General features: G+C 47.7%; 3 protein-coding genes across 11 annotated transcripts in view; 1 reads left to right on the forward strand and 2 right to left on the reverse strand.

Annotated features, from left to right (window-relative positions):
• The window catches only part of LOC310823633 (uncharacterized protein), a gene marked incomplete at its 3' end in the record, with an annotated part of 277,614 nt that overhangs the window by 118,664 nt on the left and 141,150 nt on the right, over positions 1–17,800 (forward strand). The gene's annotated exons all lie outside the window — the stretch shown is intronic.
• LOC310823750 (glutamate--cysteine ligase regulatory subunit-like) lies at positions 1,585–12,454 on the reverse strand (the record flags this gene model as incomplete). Its single annotated transcript, XM_083696596.1, has 7 exons — positions 1,585–1,655; positions 1,990–2,100; positions 2,619–2,733; positions 3,552–3,772; positions 4,072–4,128; positions 4,506–4,590; positions 12,443–12,454. The coding sequence occupies 7 exons, from the start codon at positions 12,452–12,454 to the stop codon at positions 1,585–1,587; spliced, it is 672 nt and encodes a 223-aa protein (XP_083552722.1).
• The window catches only part of LOC310823880 (uncharacterized protein), a 417,085-nt gene continuing 411,607 nt past the window's right edge, over positions 12,323–17,800 (reverse strand). For 6 of the 9 annotated variants that reach the window (XM_083696773.1, XM_083696771.1, XM_083696772.1 and 3 more), the window contains 6 exons: positions 16,909–17,082; positions 15,505–15,678; positions 14,857–15,030; positions 14,075–14,248; positions 13,433–13,479; positions 12,323–13,165 (listed from right to left, as the gene is read on the reverse strand). In XM_083696773.1, the coding sequence (XP_083552899.1) occupies positions 12,636–13,165; positions 13,433–13,479; positions 14,075–14,248; positions 14,857–15,030; positions 15,505–15,678; positions 16,909–17,082 (1,273 nt within the window). In that variant the 3' untranslated portion in view covers positions 12,323–12,635. The remainder of the gene's footprint in view (positions 13,166–13,432; positions 13,480–14,074; positions 14,249–14,856; positions 15,031–15,504; positions 15,679–16,908; positions 17,083–17,800) is intronic. The other 3 variants (XM_083696775.1, XM_083696774.1, XM_083696776.1) reach the window with 2 other exon arrangements.

A 17,800-nucleotide genomic window follows, 5' to 3' on the forward strand; every position in this document is an offset into this window, starting at 1 on the left:
TAAGGGAAGTGTTAACACTGGAAAGAAAACGTCCCCTTTGGTTCACACTAATGTTCTATTATACTAATGTTCTATTACACTAATGTTCTATTAAACTAACGTTCTATTACACTGTTCTATTACACTAATGTTCTATTACACTAATGTTCTATTACACTAATGTTCTATTATACTAATGTTCTATTATACTAACGTTCTATTACACTGTTCTATTACACTAATGTTCTATTACACTAACGTTCTATTACACTAATGTTCTATTATACTAATGTTCTATTACACTAATGTTCTATTACACTAATGTTCTATTACACTGATGTTCTATTACACTGTTCTATTACACTAATGTTCTATTACACTAATGTTCTATTACACTAATGTTCTATTATACTAACGTTCTATTACACTAATGTTCTATTATACTAATGTTCTATTACACTAATGTTCTATTAAACTAACGTTCTATTACACTAATGTTCTATTACACTAATGTTCTATTATACTAATGTTCTATTAAACTAATGTTCTATTATACTAACGTTCTATTACACTGTTCTATTACACTAATGTTCTATTACACTGATGTTCTATTACACTAATGTTCTATTACACTAATGTTCTATTACACTGTTCTATTAAACTAATGTTCTTTTACACTAATGTTCTATTACACTAATGTTCTATTACACTAATGTTCTATTACACTGTTCTATTAAACTAATGTTCTTTTACACTAATGTTCTATTACCCCTGGATACGATCTAGTGTGCCTAGAAACGAAACTCACTAACTTACCATGTTGTCAAACATGTTGGCACCGAACAGTCCCATAGAAATACATTCCTAACCCTAACAGTTCCATAGAAATACATTCCTAACCCTAACAGTTCCATAGAAATACATTCCTATCCCTAACAGTCCCATAGAAATACATTCCTAACCCTAACAGTTCCATAGAAATACATTCCTAACCCTAACAGTCCCATAGAAATACATTCCTAACCCTAACAGTTCCATAGAAATACATTCCTAACCCTAACAGTCCCATAGAAATACATTCCTATCCCTAACAGTCCCATTGAAATACATTCCTAACCCTAACAGTCCCATAGAAATACATTCCTAACCCTAACAGTCCCATAGAAATACATTCCTATCCCTAACAGTCCCATAGAAATACATTCCTATCCCTAACAGTCCCATAGAAATACATTCCTAACCCTAACAGTCCCATAGAAATACATTCCTATCCCTAACAGTCCCATAGAAATACATTCCTATCCCTAACAGTCCCATAGAAATACATTCCTAACCCTAACAGTCCCATATAAATACATTCCTATCCCTAACAGTCCCATAGAAATACATTCCTATCCCTAACAGTCCCATAGAAATACATTCCTATCCCTAACAGTCCCATAGAAATACATTCCTATCCCTAACAGTCCCATAGAAATACATTGGAACATTTAAAAATGCATTTTGTTTTTACGCTGCTGAAACAATCCGGAGTGCCAGATGTGTGAAAGGTTCAACCACTGAAGAGGAAATCTTCTCACATGGTTCTGCTTTCCTCCATTGGCCTCATGTGTTGTGCTGTCGACAGTCGACCAACAGATGGCCCCATGCAGCGTGTTTCTGCTCTCTGTCAGTCGCTGGAAAACTGACGGAACAGATTTAATCCACCATCAACTCCATAAGCATTACATACATGACATCACATTACATACATGTAACTTAGCTACTAACCGTAGCTAAGTCTTTCAACTTAACCAAGGTGTCGTCCGCGCTACGCTAACCAGGCTAACCAAGGCTACACGATGCTACGCTAAGGCTACACTACACTATGCTAGCCTCGACTACACCAGACTATGCTATGCTACGCTACGCTACCCGGGTGGCGTGGACCAGGTAGCCCTTGGCCTTGATGATGCCGCGGCTCTTGACGATGATGGCGTAGCGCAGGACCCAGCGGAGGCGCCACGCCACGCCACGCCGACGCCGCGTCACAGCCGTCGCGGTCGGGGTCGCCGTGGGACGCCGTTGCTAACGCCGCGCTCTCACGGAGCGCCTCCTGGAAGCCCGCCGACGTGATGAGCTCTGGAAGACGACAGAGAGACAGACAGGTTAGAGAAAGACAGGTTAGGGGGAGAGAGACAGGTCAAAGACAGACAGACAGCTCAGAGGGAGAGGGGGGAGGGAGAGAGAGAGAGACAGGTTAGAGGGGAGACAGACATGTCAAAGACAGACAGATAGACAGACGGGTCAGAGAGAGAGAGACAGCGCCTCCTGGAAGCCCGCCGCCGAGATAAGCTCTGGAAGGAGAGAGAGAGAGAGAGAGACAGGTTAGAGGGAGAGACAGACATGGAAAGAGAGGGAGAGAGAGAGAGAGACAGGTTAGAGGGAGAGACAGACATGGAAAGAGAGGGAGGGAGAGAGAGAGACAGGTCAGAGAGAGACAGACAGCTCAGATGAAGAGGGAGGTTAGGTTAGAGGGGGGACAGACAGGTCAGAGAGAGACAGACAGGTCAGGGACAGAGAGAGAGAAAGAGAGACAGACAGACAGACACCCCCAGACAAATTGATCACAGACAGACAGATCACAGACAGACACCCACCTTTGGGGTCGTTGTGGGTCAGTAGCTGGACCCCCGCCTGCTTGGCATATGCCGTCAGATCGGGGGGCATCACACAACAGGACGCCAGGTTGACCTGGTTGCTGATGGGCTTCACCTTGGATACGGGAGAGAGAGAGACAGGTCAGAGAGACAGACAGGTCAGGGACAGAGAGACAGACAGGCCATCAGATCGGGGGGCATCACAGAACAGGACGCCAGGTTGACCTGGTTACTGGTGGGCTTCACCTTGGATACGGAAGAGAGAGAGACAGGTCAGGGAGAGACAGACAGGTCAGGGACAGAGAGACATACAGGCCATCAGATCGGGGGGCATCACACAACAGGACGCCAGGTTGACCTGATTACTGGTGGTCTTCACCTTGGATACGGGGGAGAGAGAGAGAGAGAGAGAGAGAGACAGGTCAGGGACAGACAGACAGGTCAGGGACGGGAGAGAGAGAGACAGACAGACAGACACTGTTAACTGCTTGGTTGGGACAGAGAGAGAGAGACAGGACAGGGACAGAGAGAAAGAGAGAGAGAGAAAGAGAGACAGACAGTTGGCGTACGCACTCAGTTTGACCTGGTTACTGGTGGGGTTTCACCTTGGACATGGAGAGAGAGACAGACAGGTCAGGGAGAGACAGATACCCCCAGCACAGGACAGACAGACAGACAGTTCAGAGACAGAGACAGACACCCACCTGGGCCCAGTCGTAGCGCTCCTCCAGGAGGCCCTTGTCCAGGACAGACAGACAGATCAGACAGACAGACACCCACCTGGTCCCAGTCGTACAACTCCTCCAGGAGGCCCTTGTCCAGGACAGACAGACAGGTCAGGGATAGAGCGAGAGAGAGAGAGAGACAGACAGACAGACACACACACCGTCCAGGACAAACAGACAGGCCAGAGAAAGACAGACAGACACCCACCTGGGCCCAGTTGTGCAGCTCCTCCAGGAGGCCCTTGTCCAGGTCCGACGTCCCGATGGCGACCACCTTCCCGGACGCCACCAGCGTTTCCAAGAAAACCCATGCCGGCTGCAGGTCCGAGAGGGTCTGGGGGGCGTGGTCGGCCCCCGGGGGGGGGGGGGGGGGGGGGGGGGGCGCCAGGATAACCGAGTCGAGTTGGGAGAGGGCGAGAGTGAGACAGGCTGTTGGGGGGGAGGGAGACAGGTTAGGGAGAGAAAGACAGGTTAGAGGTCCGAGAGGGTCTGGGTGTGGGGGGGGGGGGGGATGTTGTCCTCCTGGTCGACAGGGCGAGGGTGAGACAGGCTGTGGAGGGGAGAGACAAACAGGTAAAGAGAGAGACAGACAGGCAGGCAGCCAAACAGACAGACAGCCAAACAGGCAGACAGACAGACAGGCAGACAGCCAGCCAGCCAGCCAAACAAACAGACAGACAAGCAGACAGCCAAACAGGCAGACAGACAGACAAACAGGCAGGACTCACCCATGTCGACAGCCTGCCTGATGGACGACTGGTCCGACTCGCACAGGAACAGCTTGACTGCAACGACAACGTTAGCGTGGGTTAGCCTAGGTTAGCCTGTGTTAGCATGTGCTGGTGTCATTTGTTAGCCTGTGTTAACGTGGGTTAGCGTTGGTTAGCCTGGGTTAGCCTGTGTTAGCATGTGCTGGTGTCATTTGTTAGCCTGTGTTAACGTGTGGTCGCGTCGTGTGTAATCATGGGCTGGTATCGTTTGTTAGCCCTGGGTTAGCGTGTGTTATCGTGGTGCGTGTGAGCCGGTGTTAGCATGCACTAGCATTTATTAGCATGTGTTATCGTGGTGTGTGTTAGCGTGCGTGAGCCTGTCTTAGCCTGCGTTAACCTGTCTTACCCTGCATTAGCCTAGCGTTAGCCTGCGTTAGCTTGTCGTAGCGTACCAGACACCTTCAGCTCCTCCCTCTCCTCCGGTGTGATGGTGGCCTCGGCCGCCTGGGGGGTGGAGCAGTCCAGGACGTCAGACTCCTGGAGAGACAGACAGGTTAGAGACAGACAGGTTAGAGAAAGACAGGTGAGAGAGAGACAGGTAAACAGAGAGACAGGTTAGAGAGAGAGAGACAGACAGGTCAGAGAGAGAGAGACAGACAAGCATGATGGTGGCCTCGGCCGCATGGGGGGTGGAGCAGTCCAGGACGTCAGACTCCTGGAGAGACAGACAGGTCAGAGAGAGAGACACAGGTAAACAGACAGACAGGTTAGAGAGAGAGAGACAAGTTAGAGACAGACAGACAGAGAGACAGACAGGCGTGATGGCCTCGGCCGCGTGGGGGGTGGAACAGTCTAGGACGTCAGACTCCTGGAGAGACAGACAGGTCTGAGAGACAGACAGGTTCAGGACAGACAGATTACAGAAAGACAGCCAGGCGTGCCTGGGAGGGGGGAGCAGTCCAGGTTAGAGACAGACCAGACTAGTCGAACTAGAGAGAGGGAGAGAAAGAGAGAGAGATTAGCTGACCTCAGCAGAACCTCCCTCCCTCCCTGTTCAATCCTCCCCCCCAAACCTGCCTCCCCCCCGTCTCCCTGCCTGTGTGTGTGTCTGTGTGAGTGTGTCTGTGTATGTCTGTGTGAGTGTGTGTATGTCTGTGTGAGTGTGTGAGTGTGTGTGTGTGTCTGTGTGTATGTGAGTGTGTGTGTGTCTTCCTCTCTCTCTCCCTGTCTCAGGAGCACCCACCCACACACACACACACACACACACACACACACACACGTTGTCACTTGACTCACTAAACATTGACGCCTCTGGGCATGTGTGTGTATGTGTGAGTGTCTGTGTGAGTGTGTGTCTGTCTGTGTGAGTGTGCGTATGTGTGAGTGTGTGTGTGTGTCTCCCTCTCTCTCTCCCTGTCTCAGGAGCACCCACCCACACACACACACACACACACACACACACACGTTGTCACTTGACTCACTAAACATTGACGCCTCTGGGCATGTGTGTGTGTCTGTGTGTGTCTGTGTGAGTGAGTGTGTGTGTGAGTGTGTGTGTGTGTGTGTCTGTGTGTTGTGATGGCCCAGCCGGTGAGCAGTGCCCCACAGAGACACCTGGTGGCCACAAGGGGGAGGCAAAGGCAGCCATGGGGTGTCGTGCTGGATGGGAGGTACTATCCCAGTTCTATGTCCTGGAGACTCCGCCACCAATCAGATGACTCAGCTCACCGCTCACAGGTGCGCTGAGTCAGCTCGGCGATCCTGAGGCCTTTTAAACTCCCCAGGACAAGCTGAAGACAGACTGGCTGGAGGAACGAGTCGAGACCAGACACCCGCTAAGCCAGTCTCATAAGCCAAACGGGAGAGAAAGCCTGGAAGACGGAGAGGAACCCCCCAACCGACCGGAGGAAGAGGTCAGTGAAAGGGACCCGATATCCCACTAACTTTGGCCTGTCTCTCTCTCTCTCTCTCTGACAACAAGAAGAACCCGGCAGAGCGCCGTAGCGCCAACCGCCAACCCGGTGAAGATTTGAGTTGCCTTTCGCCTCTCCCTTTTCCCCGCACCTTAGAAATAAAACCCTACGTTGATTTCACCGCAACCCCTGTTTCCGCCTGTTTCTATTCTCATTGGTTGACCCACTGTTGCGCCTGTCGACCAGGCTCCCACAGTGTGTCTGTGTGAGTGAGTGTGTGTGTCTGTGTGAGTGTGTCTGTCTGTCTATCTGTGTGTGTGTGTGTGTGTGTGTCTCCCTCTCTCTCTCTCACACACACACGTTGTCACTTGACTCACTAAACATTGACGCCTCTGGGCGCGCGTGTGTGTGGGTGTGCGTGTGTGTGTGTGTGTGGAGCATCCAGAGAGAGACGAAGGAAAGGAGGGAGGGAAGGAAGGAAGGAAGGAAGGAAGGAAGGAAGGAAGAGAGGGATGAGTCTCACCTTCTCCTTCGCCGACAGTAAGGAAAGAAGAGAGGAAACAGGAAAGGAGGGAAGGGAAGGAGAGAGAGAAGGAGGGAGAGAGAGAGAGAGAGAGAGAGAGACAGGAGGGAGGGAGGGAGGGAGGGGAGAAGGAGGGGAGAAGGAGGGAGAGAGAGAGACAGGAGGGAGGGAGGGAGAGAAGGGGGGAGGGAAGGAGAGAGAGAGAGAGACAGGAGGGAGGGAGAGAAGGAAAGAAGGAGGGAGGGAGGGAGAGAGACAGGAGGGAGGGAAGGAGGGAGGGAGAGAGACAGGAGGGAGGGAGAGACAGGAGGGAAGGAAGTAAGGAAGACAAGAAAGGAGGGAAGGAAGAGAGAGACAGGAAAGGAGGGAGGGAAGGAGAGAGAGAGAGAGAGACAGGAAAGGAGGGAGGGAGGGAGGGAGAGAAGAGAGGGATGAGTCTCACCTTCTCCCCGGCCGATGGCGTCTCAGAGGACCAGTCACTCAGCGTGGCGCGGATACAGTCCTGGAGCTACGGCAACAACAGACAGACAGGTCAGATGGAGAGACAGACAGGTCAGAGACAAACAGACAGACAGACAGACAGGTCAGAGACTGACAGACAGACAGACAGACAGAGGGACAGACAGGTCAGAGACAGACAGACAGACAGTGTGAGTGTGTGTGTGTGTATGTCTGTGTGAGTGTGTGTGTGTGTGTGTGTGTGTATGTCTGTGTGAGTGTGTGTGTGTCTCTGTGTGTGTGTGTGTGTGTGTGTGTGTGTATGTGAGTGTGTATGTGTCTCCCTCTCTCTCTCCCTGTCTCAGGAGCACCCACACACACTAAACATTGACGCGCGTGTGTGTGTGTGTGTGTGTCTGTGTGTGTGTGTGTGTGTGTGTGTGTGTGTCTCCCTTTCTCTCACACACACACACATTGTCACTTGACTCACTAAACATTGACGCCTCTGGGCGCGCGTGTGTGTGGGTGTGCGTGTGTGTGTGTGTGGAGCATCCAGAGAGAGACGAAGGAAGGAAGGAAGGAAGGAAGAGAGGGATGAGTCTCACCTTCTCCTCCGCCGACAGTAAGGAAAGAAGACAGGAAACAGGAAAGGAGGGAAGGGAATGAGGGAGAGAAGGAGAGAGAGAGAGAGACAGGAGGGAGGGAGGGAGGGGAGAAGGAGGGGAGAAGGAGGGAGAGAGAGAGACAGGAGGGAGGGAAGGAGGGAGAGAGGGAGAGAGACAGGAGGGAGGGAAGGAGGGAGAGAGGGAGAGAGACAGGAGGGAGGGAGGGAGGGAGAGACAGGAGGGAAGGAAGGAAGGAAGACAGGAAAGGAGGGAAAGAAGAGAGAGACAGGAGGAAAGGAGGGAGGGAAGGAGGGAGAGAGAGAGAGACAGGAAAGGAGGGAGGGAGAGAAGAGAGGGATGAGTCTCACCTTCTCCCCGGCCGACGGCGTCTCGGAGGACCAGTCACTCAGCGTGGCGCGGATACAGTCCTGGAGCTACGGCAACAACAGACAGACAGGTCAGATGGAGAGACAGACAGGTCAGAGAGAAACAGACAGACAGACAGATAGACAGACAGATAAGACAGAGGGACAGACAGGTCAGAGACAGCATGGCGCGGATACAATCCTGGAGCTGGAGGGCAACAAAAGACATACAGGTCAGACAGACAGACAGAGAGAGACAGGTCAGATAGAGAGACAGACAGGTCAGAGACAGCGTGGCGCGGATATAATCCTGGAGCTGAACGGCAACAACAGGTCAGACAGACAGACAGAAAATGACAATAAAACGACATATTTAGTATTTATTTAATCACATTCATAATACACACACACACACACACACGGTCAGTTCGTTAGAGCCAGTTAGCATTCGCCTTTAGCACCCCGTCAACACTGCACTCTGTAGGTAAATTCGTTAGCCCCGTTAGCATTAGCCTTTAGCACCCCGTCAACACTGCACTCGGTAGGTAAATTCGTTAGCTTCGTTAGCCCCGTTAGCATTAGCCTCTAGCCTCCCGACCCCCCCCCCGCCCTTCTTACCTCCTCACTCGGGGACGACGGACACTTCTTCTTCAGCCGGCTCCGGTTGACGAGGTTCCCGGTGTGGAGGTTGAGCGTCGTGGCCCGGGTCAGAAACGAGGTCCGGGTACCGGTACCAGAGGAGGAGCCGGAAGAGCCGGTCCCAGAGCCGCCGGAGGAGCCGGTCCCAGAGCCGCCGGAGGAGCCGGTCCCAGAGCCGCCGGAGGAGCCGGTCCCAGAGCCGCCGGAGGAGACGGTCCCAGAGCCGCCGGAGGAGCCGGTCCCAGAGCCGCCGGAGGAGCCGGTCCCAGAGCCGCCGGAGGAGCCGGTCCCAGAGCCGCCGGAGGAGCCGCCGGAGACGGTCCCAGAGCCGCCGGAGGAGACGGTCCCAGAGCCGCCGGAGGAGCCGGTCCCAGAGCCGCCGGAGGAGCCGCCGGAGACGGTCCCAGAGCCGCCGAAGGAGCCGGTAGAGGAGACGGTACCACCGGGGGAGACGGTCCCAGAGGACCCGCTACGGGTACCAGAGGAGCCGCCGGTGTCGGTGGTTTCCATGGTGTCTGTCTCCCCTTCTCTCGCAAAGAAGAAGTAAATGTCGTAAAGATATAATAATAATAATAATAATAATAAAAAGATATCGTAAAATGAGGGAGGGGTGGGGTTGTCTAGCAACGAGGAACAGTTGGTGGGTTTGAGGGAATGTCGTAAAGGAAAAGAAAATGTCGGAAAGGGACGGGATATGGTGGGTTACCTAGCAACGAGGGGGTGGGGAGAGTGTGTGTGTGGTTTGAAGGAGTGTCGTAAAAATATTTTTTCAAAACAAATACGAACGGTGGAGGGAAAGGGGGGGGGTTGCCTAGCAACGAGGGGGTGGGTTTGAAGGAATGTCGAGTAATGATGACACGACGCGTTTCCACACACACACACACACATGGTCAGTTCGTTAGAGCCAGTTAGCATTAGCCTTTAGCACCCCGTCAACACTGCACTCGGTAGGTAAATTCGTTAGCTTCGTTAGTTAGCCCCGTTATCATTAGCCTCAGAGCCGGTAGAGGAGACGGTACCACCGGGGGAGACGGTCCCAGAGGACCCGCTACGAGTACCAGAGGAGCCGCCGGTGTCGGTGGTGGTGGTGGTTTCCATGGTGTCTGTCTCCCCTTCTCTCGTAAAGAAGAAGTAAATGTCGTAAAGATATAATAATAATAATAATAATAATAATAATAATAATAATAGTAAATGTCGTAAAATAAGGGAGGTTGGTGTGTTTGAGGGAATGTCGTAAAGGAAAAGAAAATGTCGGAAAGGGACGGGATATGGTGGGTTACCTAGCAACGAGGGGGTGGGGAGATTGTGTGGTTTGAAGGAGTTTCATAAAACATTTTTTTCTAAAAAATGTCGTAAAATACGAACGGTGGAGGGAAAAGGGGGGGGGTTGCCTAGCAACGAGGAGGTGGGTTTAAAGAGCCAAACTACATGGTTCTACTAGCCCTAGGGTTAGGGTTAGGGTCAGGGTTAAAGTTAACTCATCCCCTAGGGTTAGGGTCAGGGTCAGGGTTTAGGGTTAAAGTTAACTCATCCCCTAGGGTTAGGGTTAGGGTCAGGGTCAGGGTTAAAGTTAACTCATCCCCTAGGGTTAGGGTTAGGGTCAGGGTTTAGGGTTAAAGTTAACTCATCCCCTAGGGTTAGGGTTAGGGTCAGGGTTTAGGGTTAGGGTCAGGGTCAGGGTTAGAGTAAGGGTTAGGGTCAGGGTCAGAGTCAGGTTCAGGGTCAGAGTTAGGGTTAGGGTCAGAGTCAGGGTCAGGGTCAGGGTCAGGGTTAGAGTTAGGGTCAGGGTCAAGGTTAACTCGTCTCCTAGGCCTGTCTGCACATTTGGGTTGTCATGACGTTGCAAAGTGAAGTGTTAACACTGGAAAGAAAACGTCCCCTTTGGTTTCCACTGATGTTCTATTATACTAATGTTCTATTATACTAAGATTATATTACACTGATGTTCTATTACACTGTTCTATTACATAAATGTTCTATTATACTAATATTCTATTATACTAATGTTCTATTACACTGTTCTATTACATAAATGTTCTATTACACTAATGTTCTATTACATAAATGTTCTATTACACTAATGTTCTATTACACTGATGTTCTATTACACTAATGTTCAATTACACTGATGTTCTATTACACTGTTCTATTACACTGATGTTCTATTACACTGATGTTCTATTACACTAATGTTCTATTACACTGTTCTATTACACTGTTCTATTACACTGTTCTATTACACTGATGTTCTATTACACTAATGTTCTATTACACTGATGTTCTATTACACTGTTCTATTACACTGTTCTATTACACTGATGTTCAATTACACTGATGTTCTATTACACTAATGTTCTGTTACACTGATGTTCTATTACACTGTTCTATTACACTGTTCTATTACACTGATGTTCTATTACACTGATGTTCTATTACACTGTTCCATTATAAAAGATCTGTGATGTTATAAAGAATATTTCAGGTTCAAATTCTGGGTTTTTAGGATCCAGTGCTTATTGCTAACTGGCTGGATTCTAATCTCTCTGTTGTTGTAATACTAGTAAATGACCACCAGGTGGTGCCCCCATCTGAGGGCTAGAGGTCTGGGGGATAGGGGTCTGGGGGTCTGGGGGTCTGGAGGTCTGGGGTCTGGGGTCAGAGGTACTACAGGGGACAGGTGAAGTCTTCTCATGAGAGCCATGCCTCCCATGGCAGGGAGCGGTACTGCAGCGGACAGGTGAAGTCTTCTCATGAGAGCCATGCCTCCCATGGCAGGGAGCGGTACTGCAGGGGACAGGTGAAGTCTTCTCATGAGAGCCATGCCTCCCATGGCAGGGAGAGGTACTGCAGGAGACAGGTGAAGTCTTCTCATGAGAGCCATGCCTCCCATGGCAGGGAGCGGTACTGCAGGGGACAGGTGAAGTCTTCTCATGAGAGCCATGCCTCCCATGGCAGGGAGCGGTACTGCAGGGGACAGGTGAAGTCTTCTCATGAGAGCCATGCCTCCCATGGCAGGGAGCGGTACTGCAGGGGACAGGTGAAGTCTTCTCATGAGAGCCATGCCTCCCACAGCCCACAGACAGAGAGGGGAAAAGCAGCCTGCACCTTGGCTGCCCCTCACAATGTCACATGATGCAGAGCTATTACTGTACTAGATGATTACTATGTAAAAATGAAGGAATGCATGGAAAGTGAAGTTCAGAACATGTACAGCGCCTTCTGAAGGTATTCAGACCGCTTCACTTTTTACACATTTTCTTGTGTTATAGACTCAATTTAAAATGGATTCAATTAAAATAATTTGCCATCAATCCACACACAATACCCCAGAATGACAAAGCGAAAACACGATTTTTGAAATTTCTTCATTTATTAAAACTGAAATACAGAAATACCTCATGTACAGAAGTATTCAGACCTTTTGCTATGACACTCTTAAAATTAGCTAAAATGCAAAAATGTCATCAACAAGTCACTCAATAAGTTGAATTAAGTCCATCTTAATGCAAGGATAATAGTTCATGTCATTTTGGAATAAATATCTTTGTTTTTATGGGGTCTCTGATTTGCATCGGAATCAATTACACACTGTGTAGATTAGGATGTTCCGAAGACACTGTCCATGTTGTACCGACAGAGAAGGAGAGCTGTCTTCACATCCACTCCCTGCTATCTTACACACAGCAACGTAATCCAGCATCACAACTCCAACACCCAATCTAACCAACTCTTATATACATACAGACACTCTCTCCTGTGTTATTCTCAGAGTTCATCATCAGTCTGATTTGATCATCTAATCATTCATCTGGATTGTTTCACTGTCAGTTGCATCTCCATAAAAAAAAAAAAAAAACATGTAAGCTTCTGTTTTTTGTCACTCAATTACTGATCTGTCTATTTCACTATCAGAAGCATTTAATTTAATAATATATATATACACTACACCCTACACACTATACACTACACCTTACACACTGGGAGAGGGAACATCTGTACATCCAACATCTCAGTGAAAACACACCACTATCCAACTGCATCATGTTCTGATCCGTCATCTTTGAGCCTTTGGTGTTCAGTGTGATCTCCCTGAGACTAGTTAACACAGGGTCACTGAAGAGTCTACATACAAAAGCCAAAACCCTGGGTAGAGCGGCTCAGTGAATGTGGAGTGGAATGTGTGCAGGAGGGTCCGTGTGTCAGAGGAGACGCTGTAGAAGGACAGAGTGCAGGCCGGCCAGTCCAGATACACTCCTACTCTGTGGGAGCCAGAGGAGGGGACAGGTATGTCAGTCTTCTTCTTATTGTGACAGGCAAAGTATCTGTTACCAGAGCACCTCAGACTCCAGGACTTGTCATTGTATCCCAACCTACAATCATCATCCTCTCCTCTCCTGCTGATTCCTTTATATGTCACTCCTATACCAGCCACTCTCCCACTCCACTCTACCTCCCAGTAACGGCGCCCAGTCAGACCCTCTCTACACAGCACCTGGGCCCTGTAGTCAAATCTCTCTGGGTGATCAGGATACGGCTGCTCCTCTGTCCCCCGTGTCACCTTTCTGTTCTCCTCAGACAGAGAGAGGCCTCTGTGTGCTGTGTTTGGGTCCAGGGTGAGCTTACAGGCATCTGATTTAGAGGACAGAAATAATCATCAAATCAATACAATTGAATAACTTACAATATTCACAATGTGATCTTGTTATGGCAACATTATTTTTTTCACAAAATATGACTTATTCATTTAAAATGTTTTACAAGGGATACAACTAATTCACATTTACTAATATTTTAGATTTACATATGAATACAATACTGGTGCTCTGTTTGAACTCTGCTGTATCCTGGTTCTTGAGTAATATCACAGTCCTATTCTCTACAGCCTTGGTGACTTACATTTGATCAGCCCAGGTTTGAGCCTGCACTCTCCACCATGGTCCACACTATATCAACCACAGAAGAACCCACAGAGGTTGGATGACACACTCACAATCACGTGGAAAATAGATACTGTGCATTCATCTCATTGATACGTCCAGCCACATATTCAGCCTTTTTTAGATTAGATTAGATTCAACTTTATTGTCATTGTGCAGAGTACAAGTACAGAGACAACGAAATGCAGTTAGCGTCTAACCAGAAGTGCAAAATAGCAGAAAGTGCAATGAACAGTATTTACAGGTAGTGCAATATATGATCAGTAGTAGTGCAGTATAATATAGTATAATATAAGCAGTATAATATAGCAGTGCAGTATAGCAGTATGTGAGTAGCAGTAGCATTATAGCAGAATAAATAGTTACAGTATGAGCAGTGTAGCAGCATATGAGCTGTATGGGTAATGCAGTCTAGCAGTATATATGTATTAACAGTAACATGAGGTAGATGCAGAATAAATATAAATATGGAATGCCGTATAAACAAGTATGTACAGTATGTGCAGTAGTATTAAAGAAAATATAGGATATGTGCATTATGTGCATTATGAACAGTATGAACAGTATGAACAGGTATGTACAGAAGAGCAGTGGTATTTACCTGAGTGTCTGTAGTTTACAGAGTGGATCTTTCTGTACAGCAGAGAGCAGCGCCAGTCCTGAGTCTCCTGGGTGATTGTAGCTGAGGTCCAGCTCTCTCAGGTGGGAGGGATTAGACCTCAGAGCTGAAGCCAGAGAAACACAGCCTTCCTCTGGGACTCCACAGCCTGACAACCTGGGGAAATAGTGTCACTCCATCTGATATCAAGAATCTGATTATTCCTCTCTAATGTACATGTGCAGCTTTAAATCCTCTTCATTTGGCAGTTGAAAGGCCACATGTGAATGAGTAATATAAATAAATACATGTAGCCAAACGATCACTGTGGTGCAAGAATTCATGAGTGAGACTTATAGTTGCTCTCAACAGGGGAGCAGTTAACCATGGATACATTTGTAGTGACTGTATTTCTACATCTGGTATAATGTATTTGCTAGCTATTGTGTAGTCCCATGAGCTGATCTAAGGCCAGGTGGGTCAAGATTTGAGCAGGGCAACATATTCAGAGAGTGAAGACAGAGCAGACCCCATCCCACCACACACACACACACACACACACACACACACACACACACACACACACACACACACACACACACACACACACACACACACACACACGCACACGTACACACACTATAGGAATTGATTGGAAGATAATGTCCTTTGTCTGTCTCAATTATTGAGCTTTTCAGTGCAAGTATCATTGATTCCATAGAATGATAATGTAACAGACACTTAGGAATGATGTGTCTGACAACTAGAATAGTCTCAGACCTCACCTCAGTGTCTGTAGTTGACAGTGTGGACTCCTCAGTCCAGCAGAGAGCAGCTTCTCCCCCCCGTCACCTAGATCATTATTACTGAGGTCCAGCTCTTTCAGGTGGCAGGAGTCTGAGCTGAGAGCTGAGGCCAACGCTTCACAGCATCTCTCTGTGAGGTGACATCCATTCAGCCTGAATGAGGAATACAAATAAATACATGCAGCCAAACCATCACTGTGGTGCATTATGATAATAATTCATAAGTGAGAGTTATAGTTGCTATCAACAGGGGAGCAATTAACCATGGATACATTTGTATTCACTGGATTTCTACGTCTGGTATAATGTATTTGCTAGCTATTGGGTTATTGCAGTATTGTTTGAGCTGATCTAAGGCCAGGTGGGTCAGGAATTGAGGGTGGAAACATATTCACTGGGTGCAGACAGAGCAGCCCCCCCTGCCACCGCACGCACACATGCACACACCACACACACACACACACACACACACACATACACACTATATAGTAATTGACTGGAAGATAATGTGCATAGTCTGTCTAAATTATTGAGCCTTTCTGTGCAAGTATCATTGATTCCATAGAATGATAATGTAGTACACTTAGAAGTGATGTGTCTGGCAACAAGAATAGTCTCAGACCTCACCTCAGTGTCTGTAGTTGAGAGTGTGGACTCCCCAGTCCAGCAGAGAGCAGCTTCATCCCCCAGTCACCTAGATGATTATAACTGAGGTCCAGCTCTCTCAGGTGGCAGGAGTCTGAGCTGAGAGCTGAGGCCAACGCTTCACAGCATCTCTCTGTGAGGTGACATCCATTCAGCCTGAATGAGGAATACAAATAAATACATGCAGCCAAACGATAACTGTGGTGCATTATGATAAAAATTCAAGATTCAAGCCAATCACAGGCAGGTTTGTAGTCAATGTATTTCTAAGTGTGGTATATTTGCTAGCTATTGGGTTAGTGCAGTATTGTGTGGCCCCCTCAGCTGATCTAAGGCCAGATTGTTCAGGAATTGAGGAGAGTAACGGTATTCAGAGAGTGCCCCCCCCCCCATTGATTCCTTTATGATCAGTATTGTACTTGTTTATGATTGTATGTAGTAACGGTACAAATCAAGACAGCCAGTCAGGTTGACAGCAGTAATATCTGTCCCCTGGGTTATATCTGTTGGTGGGGATGTGCTGAGTCAGCTGCAAGGCCATCCTGACTTAAAGGGTGGCCTCTTGTTATTGAACTGTGCATGTGTTGCTGTCCCTATGAAATGGTTACTCAAAAACACCCCATCTGAGATAGGTAAGACGGTATCCTTCATCGCTTTTTTTAAAAACTATGAAGACCGCTCATATTGTGGAGCTTATATTGATTTATTCATCTTTTTGGAGGGGAAAGTAGTCCAGGGTTAAGGGTGCATGCACGGGATGACGGTCTGGGAGTTGACAAAAGAAAAAGGTGGAATACAAATAAAGTGGTAGGACTAGTGTTATCACAGTGAAGAGTTTAGGAATTGATTGGAAGATCATATAAATGTTCTGTCTCCATCATTGAGATTTGCAGAGCAAGTGTCATTGATAATGTAACACACTTAGGAATGATGTGTCTGACAACAAGAATAGTCTCAGACCTCACCTCAGTGTCATTATGATAATAATTCATGAGTGAGAGTTATATTTGCTCTCATCACGGGAGCAATTAACCATGGATACATTTGTAGTCACTGGATTTCTCCGTCTGGTATAATGTATTTGCTAGCTATTGGGTTAGTGCAGTATTGTGTGAGCTGATCTAAGGCCAGGTGGGTCAGGAATTGACGAGGGCAAACATATTCACAGGTTGCAGACAGAGCAGCCCCCTCGCCACCACATGCACACACGCATGCACGCACGCACGCACGCACGCACATTATATAGTAATTGATTGGAAGATAATATGCATTGTCTGTCTCAATTATTGAGCCTTTCTGTTCAAGTATCATTGATTCCATACAATGATAATGTAACAGACACTTAGGAATGATGTGTCTGACAACAAGAATAGTCTCAGACCTCACCTCAGTGTCTGTAGTTGAGAGTGTGGACTCCCCAGTCCAGCAGAGAGCAGCTTCACCCCCCCGTCACCTAGATCATTATTACTGAGGTCCAGCTCTCTCAGGTGGCAGGAGTCTGAGCTGAGAGCTGAGGCCAACGCTTCACAGCATCTCTCTGTGAGGTCACATCCATTCAGCCTGAATGAGGAGTACAAATAAATACATGAAGCCAAACCATCAATGTGGTGCATTATGATAAGAATTCATGATTCAAGCCAATCGCAGGCAGGTTTGTAGTCATTGTATTTCTAAGTGTGGTAGATTTGCTAGCTATTAGGTTAGTGCAGTATTGTGAAGCCCCATCAGATGATCTTAGGCCAGATTGTTCAGGAATTGAGGAGAGTAACGGTATTCAGAGAGTGCCCCCCCCCCCCCCCCACACACACACACATACACTCTTTGAAATTCTGCCTTTAATGATAAATAGAGCTGAATATGATGTAATTATAAGCTGTACAATAAATGATTGTTGCATTGTGTGCCTTATTGCTCCCTCCTTGATAGTGTGAGGGGAGACAGATTTCTCATCTGTCATTTATGATATTCTTATAATCAATATAGCAAAACAACAATCTATTTTAATCAGTATGACCATGTCATGATGATTATATTTTTTCAGTCATACACTGTTCATTGATTCCTTCATGATCAGTATTGGACTCGTTTATGATTCTATGTAGTAACGGTACGAATCAAGACAGCCAGTCAGATATACAGCGGTTAAATCTGTCCCCTGGGTTATATCTGTTGGTGGGGATGTGCTGAGTCAGCTGCAAGGCCATCCTGACCTAAAGGTCGGCCTCTTGTTATTGAACTGTGAATGTGTTGCTGTCCCTCTGAAATGGTTTCTCAAAAA

Source organism: Argentina silus (assembly GCF_951799395.1).
Source record: "Argentina silus genome assembly, chromosome: Y".
NCBI lineage: Eukaryota > Metazoa > Chordata > Actinopteri > Argentiniformes > Argentinidae > Argentina > Argentina silus.